Consider the following 24803-nt stretch of genomic DNA (forward strand, 5'->3'; position numbering starts at 1 on the left):
GAAAACAAACGATTCCACCACGAAATACTACCTACGTGCAACACTACGACCATTCCGTGGCGGAAAGGATGTTTCCAGAGCGTTACAAACGACTAAAGAACGAGCGACTGCGCATATTACTATCAGAAGCCGACCAATTCGAGACCCCTTTCGTGTCTCGACGCCGGCTGCCGGGCCGCGGCAGGCATTGGCGGGAATACTGGGAACACACGTTTCATGCAAATGCGGATCGAACAGCCGCAGACGAGCAACACTCACACACCGGGTGCACAGAAAAAGCTCCCGAACACTTAGCCACATGAAATAACGCGCCCAAAGCAATTAAAACGGGCTCTACGCGCGGAAACGTGCATCGAACAAAGCATGTGCTAGCGCAGCCAGCGGCCGGGTGCACCATATTAGGCTTAACATCAGAACAAAACTGGCATGCAGAAGCACATTTACCAGAAAAGGATACGGCTGTCACCCAGAAGTTTGGAATCTTCTTGATTAAGTCATTCCTCTTCTCGAAGAACGGTTTCCTCAACTTGTTGTACTTCTGTTCCACCTTGAGGATCTCCTCGCTTGCCTTCTCGTTGAGCGCGTCGATCTCGTTCTGACAGGCGTCGATTTCTTCCAGGGCTTTCTGCGTCTCAGCATCATAATCCCTGCTCTCGTCGCCGTCGCCTGATGCCGCCGACCCCTCGGCTTTCTTCGCCTTCTTTGGTGCCGGCGCAGTTGTCGACATCTCCGAAACTGTTCGCACGCGACTGCGAGAAATAACACAAGCTCGGGCTTACGCAGCCCTCCTCCTGCAAGTCTCGGAAGAGAAGACTGACCGTCCAGCGCGCATGCGTCAAGTCAAATCGGCCCCGACTGCAAGGTGCGCTCCTATTCGCTCCGCTGTTCGTCTAACGTGAGCTCCTATTGGCTGGCGGTGGAAACGTAGTGACGGCGGAGGGAATATATTACAAAACACGCGGTGATTTTGCGGCTTTTATCTTGTTCAGCATGCGTGTCCGTGTGAGTTTTATTTCGAGTCATTTTCGTGAATGAATAACGCTTTGGCATGCTATGGTCATCATGGCTTATTCCTGCTGATATTATTTTGGTGCTACTTTGGTTACGCGCGGAGGCATGTTAGCGTATTGTTGACACCATTATCTTCTTGATGGCTTTTAATTTTTGTATCTGCTCCAATACAAAAAATATTGGTCGCCTCATTTTTTTTACCCCCATAGCGTAGTTTTGATTCTAGGCTCTGTTTACTGGCAGATGCTCCCCGCCGTTCACGCATTTTGCGTGCATAACTGCATTCCGCAGCATGTGTATTGCTCTTGTGATTACTAGTTATGCGGACTGAGATCGGGCTTTATCCTACCTCGGTGTTCCCCGGTTTCCCTCTTGAAGCCTGACTGAAACGAGAACGCTCTGTTGGCTTTGTACACAAGATAGGACATCAGAAATATGAAAAAGGAAACAAAAAAAGAACATTCAACTCGTGCGCCCTCTGTTGTGAATCACGTACATACACGTTTTGACGCATGCGCACAAAGAAACCACGCAAAACAGAAACCAACGTTGCCCGACGTTGCTGCTCTCGAGAAGAAGAAACCATTTTGCATAGAACGTCGTGCGCGATTGGTCCTACGTCCGTCTAGCCACGTCACGTGACTTTCAGTCGTGTGCATTGTCCAATGGTACGAGTCACGACGAAACCCGTTCGTATTCTGTCCTGCTCAGTGCGTTTTGTAGTACAGGCAGGGGCCACGCAAAATGGCTTCAAGCTACAACAACGTCATCGAAGATCGCCTGAAACGTTGTGCCAGCCGCGAAAGCCCGACGTCTGAGCCATCGTTGGAAAGGACTGGTGACACCGAGTCGAGCGGCGGCAGCCATTTGAAAAAGCGTGAACAGCACAGCTGCCGGAACCTGCCCGGACTGCCTCCGAGCAAGGCGTACGGCGCCTACCTCGCCACGGACTCGTCGCCGTCTGAGAATGACGATGAAGCTGACACAGTAGCACAACACGCTTCTAGGTGTGACATGGAAAGCGCACAAGGTACTGTCCACCTCGGAGCCGCCGAGAGCTGGGCGATCGTGCGAACGCCTTGCGATTGGCGACGTCCCGTCTCCGGGCCGAGCTTAGCCCTACACGCGTGAAGCAGCCCGCTGCAACCTTGATAGCCTGTGTGCGACCGCTGCTTAGTGCGCCCGCGTCGATTCTGTGATCGGGACAAACATCTCGACCGCGCCGCGTCGACTACGGCAAATTGTGCGCAGCCAAACGCGATTACTCGCTGTGGCGGCGGCGGTTTGTTGTGTTGATGAAAGTCACGTTGCAGTTGTTATCGCTGCTTTTTTTGTTGTTGTTGTTGTAGCCTGGGCGCTGGGAGTTTTCACGCGAGCGTGTTTTCTCATGGTCTGCTTGGGTCAATCTTACTGCGCCCGTGTCGCAGCCCGGGGTCCTGCCACATACTTCCGGCGATACGCTTGGCGGATCACCTTACGCTCGCAGCCTTTTTGCTGTTGCCTCTTTGCGCTCATTAGGAGCGTTTACTTGCTCCGCCCACAAGCTTGGCTGCACTGTACACTTCTGAGCTAGCCTGCGGAGGGGAATAAAAGGGTGTCCGGCTTGGCGGTCGGATCGGGGCCAGATGACAGCTTTCTAGATGAGGCGATCGATCCGTTGCGAGCGTCGTCTCGCGAGTCGCGGGCGCCAAAACGAGGTCGGTTTCGCACCGTACGAACTTTCGGCTCGCGGCTCATCTTTTTGCAAAGCTCGCTTTTTTGTTGAGATCTCTTCACCCCCCCAGGTTTCAGGCACGCGAAAGAGCCCGTTGCGATCGCGGCCCAGGCGGTCCGCAAACTCCCGCCGAAGCGACGCGTCCTTTCAAATTCCGCGTTGCTATTTCGGAAACCTTTTCCCCATACGCGCTTCGCCTCCCCTCCTTCGCGGGCTGGGCGGGCAAGCCGTGCGCGTCTGGCGTTTCCTGAAGCGTGCCGCCGATCACCACGTGGCCGGATTGTTGTCGTGGCCTCCTTGATTGCGAAGGGCCTTTGCGTCCACTTCGACGGCAGAAGTGTCCAGCAGGGCGCCTCTTTGACTCCCGGGTGACCTTCGGGGGGTCGTGCGCAGCGTGGCGAAAATTGAGACCGTTCCCCCTGTCATATGCCCGCGGCTCTTTTTATGGTTGCCCCGTGAGATGCAATGAAGCGCAGAGTGTCCTCCTAGCTCGTCTTGCAAATGCTTTAGGAATAAACGTCTGAGAAGCATGGTGATGGAAGAGCAGGCAAGTGTCCCCTGCGGTAGTTTTTCAGTTATGCTGGTAGTGTTATGTGGTGTAAAAATGAGCTTCTGACACTCTCAACACATCACAGTTCAGTAGCTCTAGCAGTAACCTTTGCGACTGTTACCAAATGCCAGCATTATTAGCTGTGCGCTTAGCGTGCTTAGTATTCATGTGACGGTGGTCACAAACAAGATATCATTTTGAGCGAATGTAGTGTGGGTACTGATTGCTATATGTGTTCTGAATGGATTCGGAAAACCTCCATTTTTTTAATTAATGTATAGATGTGAGCAGACTTGTTTAAAGCACTGAAGTGGTATGTGGCAGACAAATAAAGCGAGATTTAGCACATCTGCTGTATTGGGGGTCTGGAGCTTGTGGTTTCGTCTTTCTTATAGGTACGTGGTAGCATTCAAGCGCAAAAAGTTTGTGAAAACCACTGTGGTCTTCAAAACTACTTCCTTTGCTTCACAGAGCTACTGTGGGCATTCTATAGAGATCTGCTCGCCTCTCTTATTGATAGGTTTCTACCTGGGCAGCTGCAATCTTTGATTGGGGCATATGCAGCCTTATTTGATGCAAGATTGCATTCTTTGAAATGTCTAGTCTGCTGTGCTGCTGCAGCTGAATATGTAAGGCAAAAAAGTTTTGCACAAGCTTTCTTTCACTGGTGTATTTGCTGCAAAACTGCAAGCCAGCCATCGTGGGCCATTTTTCAAAAGCACAGTAAAAAACTTAGTGCCAATATGAGTTGTGCTCTTAGTTCTTGCGAGCAGCAGAACATTTTATACAAATACCCTTGCCATGGTTGCTGTTTATTTTTGTCGCAGGAAAAGAAACAACGCACACAATGCCGTCTGCCGATGATCTCCCCTCTGTGCCTCAAGCAGTCGAAGCAGTGGCCACGCACATGTTGACCGCTTCATCAAAGACATTACAGCTGGTTAAAAACTGTGAGGTGCGACTGAACGGTACCACGGCTGCACAGCCCGCATTGCTGCCTGGTAAAGGGGCGGCATCATCTTCACAAAATTGCGTGTCGTCTGTGCCACCACGGTCCTCAGGACCTGCCTCTGGGCCTCCACCATCCACGACGGCACCTGTGGTGGCTTCCACAATGCTGTCATCGCCCGCCACCTCTGTGCCACTGCTGGCTTCCTCCACCCCTGCAAGTAGCATTCTTGCTTTGCCGCCACAAATATTGCAGGCAAATCCCAGGTCCAAAATCAGGAAAGAGGGTGAGAAGAAGAAGCCCAAATCTTCAAAGTCCAGCTCCAGCAAGCCTCGTTCATCAACTGCAGGCAATGTTTCCAAATATGAGAAAAAACGGACAAAGATTAATGCCTCTGGCAGTCTCAAGGAGCGAAGCGGCAAGAAGCACAAGAGCCACAAAAGTGGCGATGGGCTGCATGGTTCTAAATCATCGAGCGGCAGCAGCCCCAAGGAGTCGAGCAAGCACTTAGAGCCCTCAGACAAGAAGCTGAAGATAGTCAACGATTCGGGCAGTAAGGTGAGCAGTGCAATTGATTTCAGCAGAACTTGGGTTGACATTGTAGTGTGGTTGGACTTGGAACCCAGGCCCGGAGAATGAAAACTATTCTTACTGGTCGAGGGGTGGTGATGAACAACGTTTACTAGACATGGACACAGTTATTTAAAACATTAAGTCATGTGACTCTGACCAGCCTGTTAGGAAGCACACATCCATACGAAAAGACACAGGATGATCCAAGAATCTGAAACAGAAACTAAAAACTACAATGCAACAGACACACTAGAAGTGACCGAGTATGTCTCATTGCCAGTGTGACCTGTTCGGGCTCAATACGAAAGAAAATCTGTTAATTAAGTACCCCTGCATTTTTAGCGATCTAGTGCTGTCTTAGCTCCTAGTCAAATTTGGTTTTTGGCACCATCATGCTATGCACTGTTAGCTTTGTGCTAGAAAGATATGTAGCCTGCCTCATCCATAGTATTGTGCTGCTTTGATAGACATTGCATGCATATTAAGTGTACCATGGCAATACATGACAGTGAAGCTGAATAAAGGTCTCAAAACATCTGGAACTAGGTAAGAGCACTGAAAGACAGGACATGAAGAGACACACACACACTAGCAACCAAATGGTTTTCGAGGCTGCCACGCACGCTTCTTGCTTCTTATGTTGGGTGCTGCATCCCAAAAGGATTCAGCAAGATGTGAAGTAGATTTTTGTGCTAAAGTCTTCACTGACTGTTGTTAAAGGCTTGTGTGAGTGTTAAACTAAGTAATTACCTCTTCTTTAGGGGAGGCACACCTGTGAAAGTTGCAGAGTTATGTTCCCTTGATTCTCCAGGCATAGCTTGTACTAGCTTCCAAAGCATTTGAAGTAGCTGCATTGCCGTAATATAAGTACAGGCCGTGTGAAAGAAAATGCTTGGTTAGGATTCAAGGACTGAATCTGTTTCACTTCTGCATGGAACCTAGAGAAGTTTCGGGGAGATCACTCACCTGGAAGAAAACAACTTGAAAACGAGAGAATAAAAGTATGCTCCTTGCTCGCACTTATATGTTAATAGCATTGGATGTCTACATATTGTGTCCCTTGTGAGCCAGTGAAGTGCAGGTTTGTAGGGTAAACATTTCTCCGCATAGATGCCTACAGCAGGTATCTCGTGCAATAAGAAAAGAAGGTTTGTGCTGCCAGTTCACTTTTCTACCGCTGGTGGCCGGCATTCATGTTGCGAGTAATGCTGCTGCGTGCCAGTGGCTAGTTTCATTTGAACACATTTATGCTGAAGCTCAGCTGTTTCTTTCATTGTTGATGGTGTTGGTGCATTACACAAACAACGCTATTTTCATCACTGCCAAGTTTTATGATCTATCACTTAGCATACCAAATTCTTCGAGTCTTGTGCAATAGTGGCAGCTATAAATTTAGTCATTTTTGCAAGAGCACAGCTGTGTACGGGAAATGATTTCTTTGCACATTCATAACAGCAGTGAGTGCTTTGCAAGTAACACAAAAGAAAGCCAAGATTTTTATGTGTAGTGTCATCAGTATGTTGTTGCAAAGATGCTAGGTCGCTAGGAAACTTGCAAGGCCATGGAATTACATGCTATTAGGATGAGAATTGAAGGTATGCTGTGAAAAATTTGGAGCTGTCTTAATGCATTCAACATCACAGTTAGAAACGTCGCAACGAGTACATAAGGGAATGTAGTATGCTTGTTGTCTTCATTGTTGATGGTATGCTGGCATCAGTCGTTGCTTAATGTTCACTAAACCTTGCAAATTTCCGGCCCTCAGCATCAACATTATTGTGAGAATCTTAGCCTGTCAGAAAATTTTGCAGAACTACAGTTATTACTGTAAAGTGGTTTGTGCCTTTGTTAGTAACCTATAATAAAAGGGGGGGGATTTTCAGCCATCTGTTGTTTGTTTGTTTGTTTGTTTTTCTTCGATCACAGTGCACAGGGTCTTAAAGGGGCTCTGAAAAACCTTCTGAGGAGAGCACATCAACTCGCTCAATCACTGCATTGTGTTGTCATGAAAACCTAAGCCAAATAGTACACTTCTACATGCAGCAGAGAACCCACAATCACACGTGAAAGTTGGTGAGCCCTTCCCGGCGACTTTTTCATGCTCGCACCCTCCTCCATCGCTCGCACCTGCATATACCAGTTGAAAGGTGGCTATTCGTTAGATTCTTTCAGATGACAGGCAGCTATCACGGCCGCAGCCATTAAACCACGTAGCTCTGGCAGGTCACGAAGCTCCGCCCCTGGAGACGGGGCCGGTGGAGGAGCACCAACCTTCCAGCTTGCGAAAAGTGACGAGAGGAGAGGGAAAGGCACGGAGACACTGAAAATTCAAATTTTGGCTACAGATAACTTAGCTTGTAGAAAGCGCGTTAAAAAAATTCTTGCTGAACAACAATCGTGAAGCGGCGTGATTAACATCCCAGGCATACCGCAACTTTATTAGAGCCCCTTTCAGAGCCCCTTAAAAAATGCCAGAGCAGGAGAAGATATGTTGCAGCATACGCGTAATATTTTATTTCAGCAGTCTCTTAGGCCTGGGGTTCATATCCCTGGGCTGTAACCAAGAAGACCAGTACAGAGAACCGTCACAAGGCTTGCACTTGCTGGTGGAGCAGTGAATGCAGCACTGTTCTCTGAGCACACACAGTGTGGGGTAGTTCTTTGTCGCTATTGGCCATTTAACTCGCAGTCCGTGGAAACAAACTCCAGGCCAAAGACAATGCTGTAATAAATTGAGACATGGTGGAACACATCGTAGTAGTAGTGGTAGTGTTTAATAATAATAATAATAATAAAATGAAGGAAAAGATTTTTGCTAGCCCCTGCATCTGCCATCGCCATGGGAAGCGCCTGTGCTGGGGGCAGCGGAAATAAAGGGATAGTTGGCATGCTGAAGAAATGAAATCAGAGGTGAGTGGACAGGCAAGGCAGAAACGATGGGGGGAGAGATGTACAGTATACAAGTATTCTATTTACACAATAGCATATGTATGGGTCGGGTCGGGCGCGTGGGATTCCATACTCAAAGGGGAAGGAGAGCACTCGCGCACAACATACCGTTCACTATAGCTGGAGTGGGGCGTCCATCTGATGGAACACATTGTGTCTAAATCTGTCATTTTTGGTTTTGGTTTCAAGTTCGTTCTTTGTTCAAGAATTTTGGAAGGGACTGGGGCTAAATCCATGTACAGCCATCCGGAGTTTTTAACCCTGTATTGTCCAATTTCTTGCGGTACAGTCAATGCTCGTCAATTCAGGCTTACTTGATTCAAACTACATAACCAGAACAAATTCTTGGTCCCCTTCTAGTTACAATTACCAAGAGCCAACTAATCACATATGCTTACAATTTTAAGCTTCACGGCACTAAATGTGTTCTTGTTGCTTTTTTCTTGTTTCAGTCCTCCCATGGTAGCAGCAAGAAGGACCAACTCCCTCACAAGACAAAACCACCACCTCCACCAGCTCCTCCGCCAGGTGGCGCAATGCCCCCTGTTGCCACTACAGTGGTGCCGTCATCACACCAAAATTCCCATCACCAGCATCATCATCATCAACAACAACCAGCCTTGCCACTGACGGTTTCGTCCTCCACATCCTCCTCGTCCTCCTCTTTCTTCACGCTTTCCCCGGTCAAGAGCGGAGCCAGCAGTGGCGGAAACACATGTAGCCGGTGCAAGCGAAAGTGCCCGTCGCACCGCAACGTGGGCATCCAGTGCAAGAAGGAGCGGCACACCAGTGGCCACTCGTCATCGTCTGCCGTGACCGCTGTTGGCCCGCCGGCTGTGGTGGTCGGGTCTTTGGCTCTGGTGCCACGTATGCCAGCCTCTCTGGAGTTTGGACACATGCGACTGGGACGCTTTGTGCGCCGAGAGGTGCACCCCAATGGGGGTGGAGAGGTGTTGCACCTCTACTGGGACGAAATCGCTCATCTTGAGCAGGCCGACTTGGCACGCTTGGCCGAGGAGTTCCTGAAGGTGAGTAGTGAATGGCTTGTCACAGATTGTTGGTTGCAGTCTCTTGTCTGCTGATCATTTTTGCTCTGGTTGTAGGGTGCTGCGAGCTCAATTTTGGCTTGTGCCACTTGAATCACAGGGGAATCCTGATGATGACTTGTAGATAAGATTGAGTGGTTGAGAGTGCAAGTCGAACTGAACTTTTGCGGCAGTGAAGTGGCGTAAATTCCTAAGTGGTGCCAGCATTGAGGTGGGCCATCACAAATGTTGCATCATCACTTTGCTACTCACCTCAACTTTCAAAGAAGTTTCTTTGAATGGCTTCATGCCGATCCAACCATAAAATTCTTTATTCAGGGGTTTTTTCAGTTTCATAATAGCATGAGTATCGGTTATAGGCAAACAATGGGCTACATCGTTGGATAGCGGTATGATTGTTCTTGTGCTGGCTTTTTCTGTATTCAGTTCCTTGAGCTTAAACAGTATAAAGCTTCAGCTAGTGCAGCTTACAAGAAGTCATTGTGCTACCCATGGCTTAAAATTATTATTTTTTTAACTGTAAGCAGATTATAAGTTTTATTACCAAGGTTGCCTGCCTGGTAGACATGCCACACCAGCGTTTCCCAATGTAGCTCTGCATTTTGGGGCACTTAGACGCATGATTTTTGCCTATTTAAACAAATGAGCAAAACGAAACTAATACTCTAGTTATGAGGACATTTTAAACTTCATTTGGGTGGTGTCACACAGCAAAGCCAACTGCTGATGAGCTCTCTTATGATTGTTCAGTGGCTAGTAGAGACCTTTCCAATAAGTGCTTCCTGGGTGTCACGCTATTGTTATCTGGAGTGTTTTGTGTACCTGGTGCTAGCACGATGGAATTGATGGCATGAGCTCTCTGAACCAATTTACTACAGTCCAGAGAGGGGGTGTTTCGACATCAGCGTGTGCACAATGGAAAAGGTCTATTAGACACAAATCGGACAGCTTTTGCTGAGAGCGCGTGATGTAATATAGTCACTGTGAAGGGGTCAGCTGTGACTTGTGCTGAGCACAAAACCTGTGCAGAATTTGCAGTGCAGTGGAATAAAATACAAAATGAGTGCTTCAAAGGTGCTTTAAAGAAAAATGGCTGCATAATATTGTGACGAAGAAAACGAACCTGGGAGTGGCATGGGACGGAGCGCTTGCGCTAGGCCAGCGGCCATTAAATCATCTCTTCTCCGTCGTTCATTGCACCTCATTCTTTGGCTGGCCGCCATGTAACATTTGGTAGAGGTGCTGGGTACCACCCAACTCTCTCCTGTCATCGTGCTTCGGAGCCCTATGTCTGCATCCTTCAGTCGGCTGCAGGTTCCGGGTCTGCTTTGTCCGGCTGTGCCCCAGCCTGCCAGACCCGAACCGATGCCATGACCTACCCGAGACTCTGCTCACATGTGAAGGCAATGTCCCCCTGCCCATGCCGTTCTGTGCGTCCAAGGGCCTAGGCCATCGGCTCCTGGCGACCAGTGGCTCGGAAGCTACGTGGACCAGGACTCATTCTTTCATCTCATTCATCGTGGCGGCCAGCACTACACCACCTTGGCATATCTGTTGTACCGTCATCTCAAGTCCATCACCTTTTCGTGTGCATCTTCGTCAGTGTCTTTCATTCACGATCGGGACGATCGCTCGGTGGCCCCGGGTAATGTGACAAAGAAGACGAAGCTGGCAGTGTTGCCGGACTGAGCACTCATGCTTTGCCAGCGGCCATTAAATCATCTCTTGTCCATCGTTCATCACGCCTCATTCTCTGCCACGGAACAATATGATGGGCCTCACATGACTATATCATGGGATCGAGGGACTGGACTAGTTTCATGGAGATTGCAGTTGAAACTGCCCATATGATAGATGTGGAGCAAACCTGTGCAGCAGGATTAAAAATTTCTGCATGCCCAGGGCTGTTGTAGCCACCTTTGTAAAAAAAAAGTGGGGCGACGGGATTCAGTTCGTTACAACATGCTTTCAGACTGTAGATGCAATGCATTAAATGCTTAAGGTGTGGAGAGTGCTACTACAGGAGTTCTGATAACAGCACAGCAGTCATGCGAGATAAGATGTGGCTATCTGTTGCACCACGTTGTCCACTACAGTGCGTTTCGTGCTTACACCTGCTTGTGGCAACGAGGTAGCCTAGTCTGCCTTTCGAAACGCATCTATTTGATTGGGGTCATAGTAAGACTAAGTGAAGATCGGAACTTACTGCAGGCTCAAGTCTGAACCATTTGTTGGTGTGCGTACGATGAAAATAAGTGACATGCAAGGGCCACTGTTGCAAAGGTATATTTGCCACTTTAAGAATAGTTAACAGTTGATTAGGTCGCTTTGAGGTGGTTGGATTTGTTTCACTAACACTTCGTTGCAATTTCACATGGCAAAGCATGCACAGTGTTGCATGCTGCACATCATCACAGTGGATGTGACAATACAAAGCATTCTGGAATTCTTAATATTTTAGAAGGGAACCACTAGACAAGCCTTGAGGTACAAAACTGCTGATGGAAGCAGTTGCTTAACAGTGGTACAGTCACGAGTAAAAAAGATTAGCACTAGTGACATGCCACAGGAGCAGCAGATAGCCACGCTCGGCGCTAAGGTTACGAACACGACGATAACAAAAGTGCCATGTGTGTTCGCAAAGCACGGCGCCGCTCCAGCCGTGCTGTGCGATTTTCACTGCGCCGATGACGCCGCTGTGCTAATCTTTTTTACTCGCGACTGTACAACGTGGGGCTGTTTCATGAGACAGTGCCTTGTCATTCACCGATTGAGCACAGTTTCGATGCTCAACCAAACTGGTCTATGTAAGGTGTGCGGATTGGCCTTGATAAGTCCTGCATCCTCCTCGTTATTTAGTGCCCTCAAAAAGTGGCAGGAAGGTGATTGCGTGATACTTTTAAGTGTGGATAATGAATGGAGAGAAACGTCAAAGTGTTACCTAGTGTACAATTAATGGCAGCATTCTGCAATTATTGAAAGGCAACATTCTGCAGTTTTTGAAAACCCAATACAATGCAGCCGTGCACGTGATAACATGAATGTGCCACTCCACAGCACTTTCTGGTGTCACTGACATCTTTTTACAACTGTTTTAATTATTGTCTATCTCTCATTGCTCATAGACCCCTTGCAGATGGGCAGTGTTTATCAGCTGTTGCTTACATAAACCCACATATGGCCTATTATAAGTCTCTCAGCATCTGAAAAGAACCTGTCATTTGTTTTATACTTTTCTAAACAGCTTTACTAGACAGCTGCGCACTGAAAATAAACAGCTTTACTAGACAGCTGCGCACTTGTTCAGGATGTTACGCACTACTTACATCACCATCTTAACTATGAAGGGTCATGGGAAATAAAAAGTGAGCATGATTTGTTTTATAAAAAGAAAATTCACCTGAAATCTCAAAAAAGAGCACTAAAGAGGTTTTGAGAACTTGGCTTGTGATCTTTGCAAGTACATATAAGCTCTATCCAGTGAATTCTTTGATACGCTGAACACTTTGGCAGCTTCTATTTATAGTTTCGTGTAGGCACAGTGCATGTTGGCTGGAACTCTTGGTGTGCCAGAAGAAGATAGTAGTTTTTTATACCAGTAGATGTAGAGCTTAGCAAGAGCAGGGGGGAATGTTGTCTTTGCATGCAGCATGAAATTAGACACATTGTCATCACAAAGTAGGTACCTTCCCTCATATGGGAGCAGCACATATTAATAAATGCGGCAGTAATAAGTAACGAGTTTAAAAAATAGTTGAGTCAGTCCTTATCCTGTGCCTTTCTATCTTGTACATCAATGTTTGTGCTGGTTTACCAGTATGAACCTTTACCACCTGTTGAACATTTTGTTAAGTTTTTCTGCATTATGTAGGCAGTAAACTGCCTAAGTTAGCAGTAGAATGTGTTTTGGGTCAAAGAATTGGCAGTTGTTGAACTGTTGTGTGGTGAATAAGATTAACCTTTCTGCTGCGCCTCTTCAAGTCGATTAATTTGATGGACAACAGGAAACGGTGCATTCAGCATGCTTACAGTTATTTCTTTATGTGTAATGCAATCCGGTGTGTAGTGAATAAACTATACTTCAGTTCTGGCTTGGAGTTTTTTTTTTATCTTCAGCAATAGGTTTTTGATTTATCTCTCTGAAAGCTCTCAGTACGCTGCTAATGTATTGAGCGAGGCAAAGTGTTAGTGCCAAGCTGATTGCACTTGAAAATAGCACTTACCTTACAATTCCAGTGCATCAGCTGTTGACTTTTGTGATGAAAGTGGTAGAGATGGGGATAAACTCAAGTTCAAGCACTTGCCTCATATCATGGAAGATAATTGACATTACAAGCTTTGTCATGAAAGGCGAACATGCAGTGAACAGTTTTCTGCAGTGCCTATGAAGTGTGCACGTACTTTTTGTATGCTCCAGGTACTGCAGATAAATGAATGACATGGTGGCTACAGGGTCTTTTTTTTTCTGCTGATAGCAAAGTTTTGAACCAAGAGCTTTGCAAATTTCTAAAACCTTTAAAGCTGCCAAATGTATATTTTGGAATTTTTTAACTCCCTATTGTTGGCCCTAAAAAATTTTTTTCTCTTTTTCAAATGTTTGTGTAGATCGCTTAAAATTATCCAAGGCTTTTTCTTTGTGCGCCATAACTATCCTGTTATTTTTTTCTTTACGTCCTTAAAGCCGCCGCGGTGGCAGAGTTGTTACGGCGCTCGGCTGCTGGCCCAAAAGACCCGGGTTCAGTCCCGGCCACGGCGGTCGAATTTCGATCGAGGCGAAATTCCAGAGGCCCGTGTACTGTGCGATGTCAGTGCACGTTAAAGAACCCCGGGTGGTCGAAATTTCCGGAGCCCCTCACTACAGCGTCTCTCATAGCGTTAGTCGCTTTGGGACGTTAAACCCCCATAAACCAAACCAAACCTTTACGTCTTTAAACAAAGAGTTCCATTAGCTGCATTTTGGTACTCTTTAATAAATGAATATGTTTACATTTTATGCTCAATAAATTCTTTGGGCACACCACCCTGACACCTTTTTCCCACGATAAGGAAACAGTTAACCTACCATCTTACTGAAAAAGCTGTGAGAAGTTCTGCTGAAAACGTCTTCCCAAGCAGACAGAGCTGCAATCATCAAGACCTTGCTTTGTGCATGCTGTCACCTGTTTTTCTCTGACTTGTTTGAGATCTGGATCGTTGCCAGATGTTGTAAAACTGACAACCTATCGGCTCGCATTATCTTATCCTGCCCTGCGAATGTTGGCTGTTTTGAGTAAGCCTTGTGTGTGTTCTCACTTGTTGCTTTTCTTCCGCAAGATTTGTCTGAGGTCTGTGTAGGCAGCGGCGGTAAATTTAGCGAGTCACCCAAGAAGAGGCCAAGGTTTTGTCATTGGCAGAGTAGGAGGCCCCCGAAAACAAAAGCACACTCAACAGGAGGAAAGCTTGCTGATGTTCAAAGAACATTGTGTGTATAGCCCAGATTATGGAGTGTTAATAAAGGGCAATGCAAGTCTTTAATCGTTTAAGGTGCTTTGTACACAATTGTATGCGCAACGAACACAGCTTTTTCTCAGTGTGTGCCGCACCTTGCAGTGATTTCTTCTTTCCAGGTGAATTTAGGACCCTTCTTGTCGTAAATAACATGCCTTTTAACTCCATATAGCGAACAGTAAATAATATTTCTTGAAGACTGCTTCAAGCACTGTAGCGTGTTGTTTGCCATCTTTGTGCAGACGGATTTTGCCACCAGTAATAACGTCAATATTTTTTTCACTATTTCAAGTGTAATGCGCATCTTTGAAAAAGAAATTGATTCCGTGATCCTTTGGGTGTATTGCGTCACATTTCCTGGCATTTCGGTATTTCCCCGCCGCGGTGGCTTAGTGGTTAGGGCGCTCGACTACTGATCCGGAGTTCCCGGGTTCGAACCCGACCGCGGTGGCTGCGTTTTTATGGAGGAAAAACGCTAAGGCGCCTGTGTGCTGTGTGATGTCAGTGCATGTTAAAGATTCCCAGGTGGTCGAAATTATTCCGGAGCCCTCCACTACGGCATCTCCTTCTTCCTTTCTTCTTTCATTCCCTTCCTTATCCCTTCCCTTACGGCACTGTTCAGGTGTCCAACGATATATGATACAGATACTGCGCCATTTTCTCCCCCCCCCCCCCCAAAAAAAAAAACAATTATTATTATTATTTTCATTAATTATGACACTTTGTGCAAAAATTTTGCTCAACCCTTTGGAATATAGACCCCATGAATTCTTTCTAGGAAAACTGATAATTATCTTTTTTGAGGCCTGAATGTAATATTTGAGTGGAAAATTATTTGTTTTGGATGCAAAAAAGAATGTCGCCTGAGAGGGTCAAGTGTATCTTGTTCCTTTTAGTTTGAAGTAGTCTTTGAAAAAATTTTTTCTCTGGCCAATGGATTGCCATGACTGTTATCTGTTCTGGCTGTTGTATCCTTAATCCATTATACATGTCGCTTTGTATGTTAATATGCACTCATATTAACTTCGCATGCTTATGTAAGTTAAATATTTGCTTTCTTATTCTCAGAGCACAAATTTTTTAATTGCAAATTTATGTGAGCGTTATAATTACCTTCAGGGCGCACTCAATTCTTGTGGGGTTTGTGGTCAAATCGATAAAGTATGCAGTGTTAGGAGCACATTTTCCAACTTTTCTTTTTTGTTATTCAATATTGAAATTTCATAAGATCACCAAATTCTGAACAGTAATACTCAATTTTTCATGTATTCATCCTGTCAAAAATGTTCTTTTGGCGTTGTTCTTGACGTGCTGCATAGTAATGCTAATTTTCAGTGGGCAAGCTTTTGGCTCTTAGTCGCATTTTGACTTAATTGGTGCACTGGAAAAATATTTGCATCATTTGAAAAAAAAAAATCATCATAGTTGTGGATTGTTGACTAATTTCTACTATCGCTATCTTTCTTACTGCTATGTTTGAGGATCATTTTTCCTTTTGTCTGCACATTACTCTGGTCTAATTTCTCTCACTAGATTTCCTGCAAATACTGTTTGTCCATTATGTGGCAGGCAGTGGGCTTAGCAGCATTACTTCCTCCTAGTCAATGCTGGTACTAGCCTAGGCTTATGGAACTACTGTTAGCAAGGTGGTTTTAGGTTTGGGAATTGATTCTTGACTGAAAGAAACAGTCTACTGAGTTGATGTGACTATTTTTTTTTTTTGTGGCACTGAGCCAAGTTTTTTCCATATGGTGGTCTCACTTCCATATGGTAGAGTGCGTCTGCAAATCCCGACATCAGAGACATGAAATGTTGTCAGTACTCCATGCAACTCTATGGACACGAGGACTGCCGCGTCGCCTAGGTCATATGCAATGACACTTATGAGCACGACATTAACTGAGGTGCGTCAGGTTTGCTAAAACTATAATTGAAAATGCCAAAGTGGTTTTAAAAATACTGTTGACGAAATAAATACAGGTGATATCACACATGCCAGCCACAGCATTGGCAGCGTCCCGGCAAGTATAGCGCCGGCGACAGTAGCAGTTGTGTGATTTATTTTTTTGTTTAACATTTTAAAATATGATCAAGCAAGATTAAACAATAAAAGCAGTTGTAATTTATTCAAAGTGCAAAAAAGTAGACTGCCTTAGGTTGATAAACAAAAATAACTACCTAAATGCCATTGGGGCATACTCATGAAACGCACTGTATTCACTCCAGGCGTCTGTGTGTTAGCCGCAGCAAGAGGCCAAATTGTGGCGCTACCATCTGGTCAGACCTGACTTTCCTAGCCAGTTTAAGACGTGAATTCCCTAAACCACAAGCTCTGCCGTCATTATCATCATGTAGTGAGGTCTGCCAGGTTATGCCAATATTTTTGTGCTCATCTTCGACAGTAGACTGTCCCTCTAATGAGCAGTGTGTTGTTTTCTTGCCTTATTACTCATGACTGGCAACAGACTGTTCGGGGTGAAACTGCGAGACTCCAGATGTGCTCGAAGGTGCTCTAAAATACATTCTGTTGAAGTTGCAAAATATATTCAGTGTGGAAGCTAGCAGGCATGTACAACTTTTATGTACAATCCGTTCCTCTGCAGATTTGCCTTCTGCAACAGTTTTTATGCTTTATTTTTCTTGCACACATCATCTAGTTACTGCCAGCATAAGTGCACAACTTTCTTATCTTAGTGTGTTAGTTGGCTTGCTTTTGCTGCCTCTCCACTTCCATTGGCATCTGCGGAGTATGACACTAATGAATCTGTCTGTCTAGCAGCTACTGCTATGTTAGTGCGATGACCTTTGGTGAGAACTACTTTTGGTTGAGGTGTGGCAACTGTCGAAACAGCAAGGACATGTGTGCCTTTGTGAGAGCTTGGCTGACCCGATATATGCTAAAGTGTTTCGTGCCACCTATGTTTGAGCATTTCACACTTAAAGCAAAAATTGTTATAAAATTTACCGTTCTCAGAACAAACCGAGTTGTAGCTAGGATTGAGGTTATGCCTGTGCCAGACAGGCAGAGCTCTGGCATTGTGTGCCCAAGGTCATGCAATTTTATGCCATTCAGATGGTGCCACACAAACAGATTTAATATCGTTGTGCCCCTGGTGTCATGAACCAAAGGAGTGCCTGACCACTCGATTGTCGTGAAATTGAGTACTTCGTAATACTTAGCTTGCAATGAGCAAAGCACTTGATGAGAGCCAAATTTTGCCTGAAGGTGCGTTACAAGCAGTGGTTCAATTTCTGATGAATTTTAATGCGAGAAAATGGTGAATTCAGGTAGGCACCATTTATTTCACGTGTTGATGAACACTTATCGCGCTGTAACACCTCACCGTACATTGCGCAACATTACATTACGATAATGTTATGATTTTGGCACTATCCGCATTCATTTTTATTCTGTGGCTCACATAACATTTGAATGGATGCACACTGTGGCTAAAGAATAAACATCTAAAAATGAGTTCGTGTGAGTCTCGATGGGTCATGCAACTAGTACATTTCTCTGCCACGGTGAAAGGTTAAAATTTGTCTTGTGTCTTGTAAGTTGTATGTTTATTAAGAGTTTTTCCCTAGCTTTGTTTTCAATGTCTCTTGAAATCTCATACTGTCTATAACTCTGCTGTGTCTGCTTACATTACAGGAGACCTTCTTTGAAGATCCACCGGGAGTGGCCCGCTACGTCATGGGCATTGTGCATGGCGCAGCCCATGGGCTGCCTGACCTTGTCGACTACTTTGCTGAGCACCATCCCAACCTGGTGGTTAAGTGTGGCGTGCTTGGCCGCCATTCTGACATCGAGACTACCTCCATGGTCAAGTTTCAGGAAATGGTGAGTTGTTTCTTAGCAGTGCTTTGTCAAGGAAAGTTGCGGCCTTCAGCTTAGATACGAGTGCTGGACTTTATCAATTGCCAGTGCATCCACTAATGTGACCTGAGCACCCACCGTGTGCACAACATGCTACCATGCTCTCTGTCTCCTCTGCTTCTTTTTTTCTTTGTTGTATGTGTTCACCTATGCTTAGTATTCCTCTGCTCTTGCCTCTGGTGGCCGCATTAAGATGGACAAGAATCGCAAGAAATGCTTGTGTGCTGCTCGACGTCAGTGCACTCTAAAAGAACCATGGACGGTTGAAATTAATCCGGAGCCCACCACTGTGGTATCCCTTACAGCCCACATGCACGTTTGGAATGTTACACCCCACATACCATATCATCTTTATAGCTAGCAATGCTGGAGTCCCTGAATGTAATCCACATGGGAACTGAGCTACGTGTAAGTCTTGCTATCTTGCTCTGCAAGGCGTCAAGTTATGAGGGAAGGCTGCTCTTGCCTGCAGCAATTGTTCTGTGGCGCAGTGATTGCATTGGCATCCGTTCAGTTTGCTTGTTTTCGGCTGTTTAACTTCATTTACCATGAAATTTCAAGCGAGTGCTCCCACCCTTGCAAGTCGAAATTACTGGAAAAAAGGGGGGGGGGGGGGGGGGGGGGTGGCTATCTCAGATGGACACTGAAATTCATGATGGCGGCGACATTTTCCCGCCAGGAAAAAAAAAATGTGCAGTGCACATGGATGTAAAACGTCCTGCCGTTCTTTCCAGCTCGAAGAACTCGAAGAGCGCCATTGTCCACACATTCACTAAATGCCGACCCGTCGTTACTCAACTTTCATCGAAGTTTTGCTGTAGCAACTTCTTGAAATTATTGTCCCATTCCCGTTTCTGGTCGAACTTGAAGTCTCGAGACGTTTGGTGCATGTTCCTTCCGTTTTCCAAATGCCATTGTATGACCTCAAGTTTCTTCGCCACTGTGTACAAATGCATTGCCGACTTGACAACGCCAAAACAAGACAAATGGCGCGTGATGAATGGGCATGCGAATGGCTTGAAAAGCAGGATTGGATTGGATCCGTGGACTAGATGGGGCAGGCCAGTGTTGCCTGGGCACGGACGTGGTCGGCGGGGGTGGGGGGGTGGGGGGTTTTTTTGGGAAAGGTACTGAAATGTGAAGTTAGAGAGTTATAGCATATCGTTACCGTGTTTACGTTACCGTTTACCAGGCCCGGCTAGCGACATCTGTGCATGCGCTGCCACTTACCGGTCCGCTAGCACTTCACGGAATCTCTTTTAGCGTTGCGGAGAGTTAGCGTTCGCTTGTAAACAAACATGGTGGCGCACTGCATGGCCGCTTCGGACCAAATACAGCACTGCTGCTGCATTCTGGAGCGTCATTTCTCGCTATAAATGAAGGCGTTTGCTTTTAATTTGCAGACTCTCACTCATACGTCGAGGTGTGAGTAACAACTAAGCCATGTTTTTGAGATATTTTGCCGATTTTTGAGCAGTTAAGCCTAACTATATGTCATGTACATATCCAAATAGCAACGACTACACTGCAGCTCTTCAGTTTTGTGCACGATTTATCATTTTTCTATATTTTCAAGATTTTTTTTCCTGAAAAAAAAAAAAAGACTAGGTATATCCTTACTATATTCATCAGTAATTGCAGCAAATAAAAAGTTTCTCCAGCCCAGAGTTGGCACGCTTTAACTTACTGTCACTAGATGGCGGCACGGCAAACAGGTGTCGTAGTTGTGCTTTTTTACAGCGCTCGCAACGCAATGTGCGCTGCGTATGCAAGCTTACTGAGGTCTACGTAGGGAAATTTTCTACTGGCCGAGGTAGGCAAAGGTGTCTAGCTTCACGGGCACATTTGAAAAGCCGCTGAGTCAGCTGTTAGCTGAAGTGTAGTGGGTACGTCTTTATATTCAGAGAAAAAGATTATTAAAGTGCATGTAGCATCTCACTTTATAGGAGCGCTTGCAATGCATCCGTATTTTTGTTTGCAATAAAAGCTTGGGCATCTGCCATCATCACCTGTTTTAGCCTTACCGTAACTTGTTACGGGAGAGACGGTATGCTAAAACGTCTTCTGGCGTGCGCAGTGCTAACCGGAAAGTCCGGCGTCCGGTAACACGGTAAACGGTAACGTAACAATATGCTATAACTCTCTATTAACAGTGAGGTTAAGGGGGCCCCTTTCATGTGGGTGGGGGCACTTGTTTGGAATTTGTTGGTATTGCAAATAGAAAAACTGTCAGCTCTGAGGCCTATCTCTACATCTTATTTTTGATGGGAACAAGCAGCTCTCTTGAACATCTATCCTCGTGAACCCCTACCTGTGCGGAAGACTAGCCGTGCTATTGTGGTGGTGCCATCGGTCACCTTACTTGCCATCCTAGTAGGTGAGGTAGCGAGCTAAAGTGCCAATTGTCTGCAGTGGGAGCTAACGCAAATGACGCACTAGACATGGCATCCTCAAAATGCAGCTACAGTCGAACCTCGTTGTAACGAAATAATGGACATAACGAAGGAATGGCAATTCCCTTTGGAAGCTCTGTCAACATGGGCTATGACGAAGCTACGGCTATAACAAAGTAATTGCCGGACCCCTTCAACTGTATATGCTAAACAATTTTACTAGCAGCCTTTTAGCTCATCGCAGCATCCCTGGAACTGCATTGTGTTTTTGGGTGAGACAGTGCTTCTTTTTAGTTCATCCTGCTGTCACAGCTATCATGGCTGTCATGCCAGAGCATGCATTGTTTGTTAGGCTACGTGCATGTACTCTGAAGGGGGCTGGTATTGTAATTGATAATTGTGGTCTGCTGTTTTTTGTTTTGTCTTTCTCCCTCCATTTTCTTTGTAATAATGATATCAGGGAGGTCATGGATAGAGTTTCTTGCACAAGTTATCAGTTCATGTTTTGGAGCATAAATAGTGTCATATATTCCAGCACTAAAGCTCGCTGCTCACGCAAATGCATTCCGGCACTTGTCTCTGGCGCATGACTGGCTGATCAATTTATATCATTTTGCCATTAGGACCGGATGAATTTAATTCTCAAAATCACCCGCCACAAACGTGTAGTAGCATAGCGCTCATTTTAGCGCCCATTCGATAATTTGAGCTTCGCTTAATTCGAACAATTTTCCGGTCCCCTTCGAGTTCATATTAACGCGCTTTTACTGTACTTGTTCTTGCCATGATGTACAGCTGCGAGTAAAAACGATTAGCACAGTGATGTCACCAGAGCAGCGAAAATTGCACCGCATGGCTGGCACAGTGCCTTGCTTTGTGAACACACTCAGCACTTCTGTTATTGGTGTATTCGTAACTGCAGCGCCGAGCGTTGCTATTTGCTGCTCCAGGGGCACATCACTAGTGCTAATCTTTTTTACTCTTGACTGTATTTGCAGGGCATTGTTGTTCAGTTACCATTGATGGCACCTTTGTGACACTGATGTGCAGTCTGGCTGTTTCACAGCAAAAGGTTGTGCATGGAAACTTTCACAGCAAGGATATCTCCTTTTCTTGTGCTCTCTGTGTAGGTTGGACGGACATACAGCAGTGGCACGTACCGGGCAGGCCCACTGCACCAGATGAGCCTTGTCGGCACAGTGCACGAGGAGGTGGGCGGCTTCTTCCCTGAATTCCTGGCGCTGCTGGAGAAGTGCCCCTTCCTGCACTTGACCATGCCCTGGGGACCCATGTCCGCCGTGCAAATGGATTCCCCACAGGTAAAGCCTACTACTGGAAGCAGTGTTTACACTGATGACAGAACTAATGGAGGCCCAATTACTCAAAACTGAAAAGGACTCTATGATCACTGTTTGTAAGTAAATGGCAGTACAGCCTAGCCTCAGAGATTGGCATTCAAAAAAAACCTCTGACATCGTCGTAGTTTGGTCATGAAAGCATCTGCTGGTGCTGATGCCTGTGTTCAATGTTTTTTGGTCTTTTCTAGCTTTAAAAGCTCTGTTTTCAGTAAAAGTAACCTCCTTGTCATTAGAACATGGTAGATTACCGATACATGCCAGCCTCAGTTTGTTCTCATTGTTCTTTTAGAAGGCATGCAGTGTGCTAACCTGGTCGCGCGTTTTTCCCTCATGCAGGAGAGCAATGATGGGCCCATCCTGTGGGTGCGGCCTGGTGAGCAGCTGGTGCCCACAGCCGACCTGACTCGGTCGCCCAGCAAGCGTGGCAGCGTGTCAGGAACAAGACGCAGCGAGCTGCGCAAGCTGCAGTATCTGCCCCGTGCTTCGGAGCCACGCGAGATGCTCTTTGAGGACCGCACAAAGTGTCACGCGGACCACGTGGGCCAGGGCTTTGACCGGCTCACCACGGCTGCTGTCGGTGTCCTCAAGGCAGTCCATTGCGGCACTGGGTGTGTGAACACATTCTTTTCCTTTTTTGCGGCAGTATATTATCCCTGCCAGATTCATAAGGAACATCATGAGTGCTTTTTCGTACAGTCACTGTGATGAAAAGAGTGCACGGCTTCTGAAAAATTTGCCTTGTCAAATGGTTGTTCTACTGTTTTCCATATCAATGATCCATCACAGGAGCAGAATGTCAGCAGTTTGTGTGGATGATATTATCTTTTTCTTTTCTTTTTTTTTCTCCCCTTGTGAAGTTCAAGCATTGAATGCTTACGTATGTGGCACTGTGCTTATATAGGTTATTAAAATGCAGCCAAGCCGTTAGGTTTCGCAACAAGGCCTGGTGTCTGCTCTAGGCATGTTGGCATCATGCCAGACAAAGTGACCTTCTGCAGTTCACCGGCCTTTGACTGTCATTTCGCAGCGTTGGACGCACTCAGACCATGCAATGCAGATACAGGTTTAATCCCGGCTGCGGCAGCTATGTTTCAGAGAAGCCTTAACTCAAAAGACACCCGTGTGCTCTGCGATGTCAGCGCATGTTCATAACTTCAGATAGCCTAAATTAATCCGGAGCCCTGCACTGTAACGCCCCACATAGCCGATGTGTGGCTTGGGGCGTTAAACCGCACAATCTACAGAACGTATTTTCTACTTTGAGCATGTCGCGCTGGTATTGCCCAGCACTTGGATTGGCCAGATGAATAGTTTCTGGTTACGCTCTTCCCATCGCTCCTTCTCAACCAACAGCTGCTCTTCTGTGCATGTGGCTTAGATCTGCATTGTATCACCAACCAGATGTATGCAAACTTGGAAGCCACCCTCAGGTGCAACGTGAGCATCAGAGTAGATTAGCGCTGGCAAATGGCAATGAACTTTGCTGGCAATTGAGTTTCATCAAGATGATGCGTGACCTTGTTATGCAAGATGTCGAAACAGGCACGACCGAATTCCAAGCTGCCGATAATGACACGTCAACGACAGAGAGTGCAAACAAGCTCCTGCTGTAGAGGGAATGAACCATGAAATGTCGACCACAGCTTTGTTGAGTGCTGTGGTAACGACTGTAATGTGCTGCAAGCGGTTGAACATTTTGTGCTCGCCTTTTTCGTTTCGCTTTGGTTTCTGATAACTTGAAAACCTGGCTAACTAGAAGATTTTACGTCGTCCAATGTGCTTCAAATTAATGAGGTTCTACATTAGTTTGATCTAGGACTATGTGGTAGTGGAATTTCGATGATTCATACTTGCAGATTTGAATTTATACGAATCTCACAGGGTCATGAAAAAATTTGTATCATCCAAACGAACAAAATTCGTATGCAGAAGCATGAAAAATGCATTCACACAGATCTCTTTACGGCCGACGGAATTTATTGCTGGTGCGCGGCCACAGCTCGCTACTCGCGATGCGTACTGCGCAGTTAGCAATCACGCTTTGGCGATGTGTGCGGGCCGCGCATTGCGTACCGAGCGGTTAGCGATCGCTACTTTGGCAATGTGTGTGGGCCGGGTGCCACCATTCACAGCACGCGTTGCATACCGCGCGATTAGTGATTGCGACTTTGTTGATGTGTGCGGGCCGTGCACCGTCACTCACAGCGCGCGTTGCGGACCATGCGATTAGTGATCGCGACTTTGGTGATGTGTGCAACCGTGCACCACCGCTCACTGCGTGCTTTGTGTACCGCTCGATTAGTGATCGCGTCTTTGGCGACGTATGCCAGCGGCGCGCCGGCGCTCACTGCGCGCGGTAGATTGCGACGTCAGCGATGTGCGGGCAGTGCTTAGTGCTCGAGGGTGTGATCGCGTCTAGCGCGTTCCTATCATCCGTATAGGCGAGGGAGACAGTTCGAAACATCCGAAATTCCGCACATCGTACACAATGCACTCTGGCCGGGGAATTTCGCGAATTCGTATCATCGCGAAATCCGTATCAACTGGGTTCATATCATCGAGATTCTACTGTATTTTGCAATGTAAGAAGCCTCTTTTCGTGCATCCAGATGTTTATGAAGTTTATTGAAAAGCTTTAGTGTGGCGATTTGCTTCCATGCCGATACGCACTTGCCACTGCGCAGACCCATCTAGGCTCTCACATAAGTGGATAATGGTAACAGAACAAATATTTCACTTTGCTAAACCTGTTTGTCCTACTTGGTTTCACCAAGAATGGCTGCCAAAATAGTCATGCACTTCTAATGGCACCGTTGACAGTCCCTGTTGATTGGCACGCGTTGTGCGCTGTGTGTGCACTCTCGAATCACAGCGCATCCTTCATTGCATAAAT

At 46.2% G+C, this 24803-nt stretch overlaps 2 protein-coding genes across 2 annotated transcripts in view; one reads left to right on the forward strand and one right to left on the reverse strand.

Moving 5' to 3' along the window:
* Set (NAP domain-containing protein SET) overlaps positions 1–842 on the reverse strand; it is a 37101-nt gene extending 36259 nt beyond the window's left edge. The window contains exon 1 of the mRNA XM_077631918.1: positions 458–842. Coding sequence (XP_077488044.1) covers positions 458–727 — 270 coding nt within the window. The 5' untranslated portion in view covers positions 728–842. The remainder of the gene's footprint in view (positions 1–457) is intronic.
* An 84-nt stretch (positions 843–926) lies between these two features.
* LOC144098940 (uncharacterized) overlaps positions 927–24803 on the forward strand; it is a 32326-nt gene continuing 8449 nt past the window's right edge. Inside the window, exons 1-6 of the mRNA XM_077631917.1 lie at positions 927–2041; positions 4103–4782; positions 8199–8774; positions 17935–18123; positions 21683–21871; positions 22247–22518. Coding sequence (XP_077488043.1) covers positions 1756–2041; positions 4103–4782; positions 8199–8774; positions 17935–18123; positions 21683–21871; positions 22247–22518 — 2192 coding nt within the window. The 5' untranslated portion in view covers positions 927–1755. The remainder of the gene's footprint in view (positions 2042–4102; positions 4783–8198; positions 8775–17934; positions 18124–21682; positions 21872–22246; positions 22519–24803) is intronic.

This window comes from Amblyomma americanum, chromosome 7 (assembly GCF_052857255.1).
Source record: "Amblyomma americanum isolate KBUSLIRL-KWMA chromosome 7, ASM5285725v1, whole genome shotgun sequence".
NCBI classification, from domain to species: domain Eukaryota; kingdom Metazoa; phylum Arthropoda; class Arachnida; order Ixodida; family Ixodidae; genus Amblyomma; species Amblyomma americanum.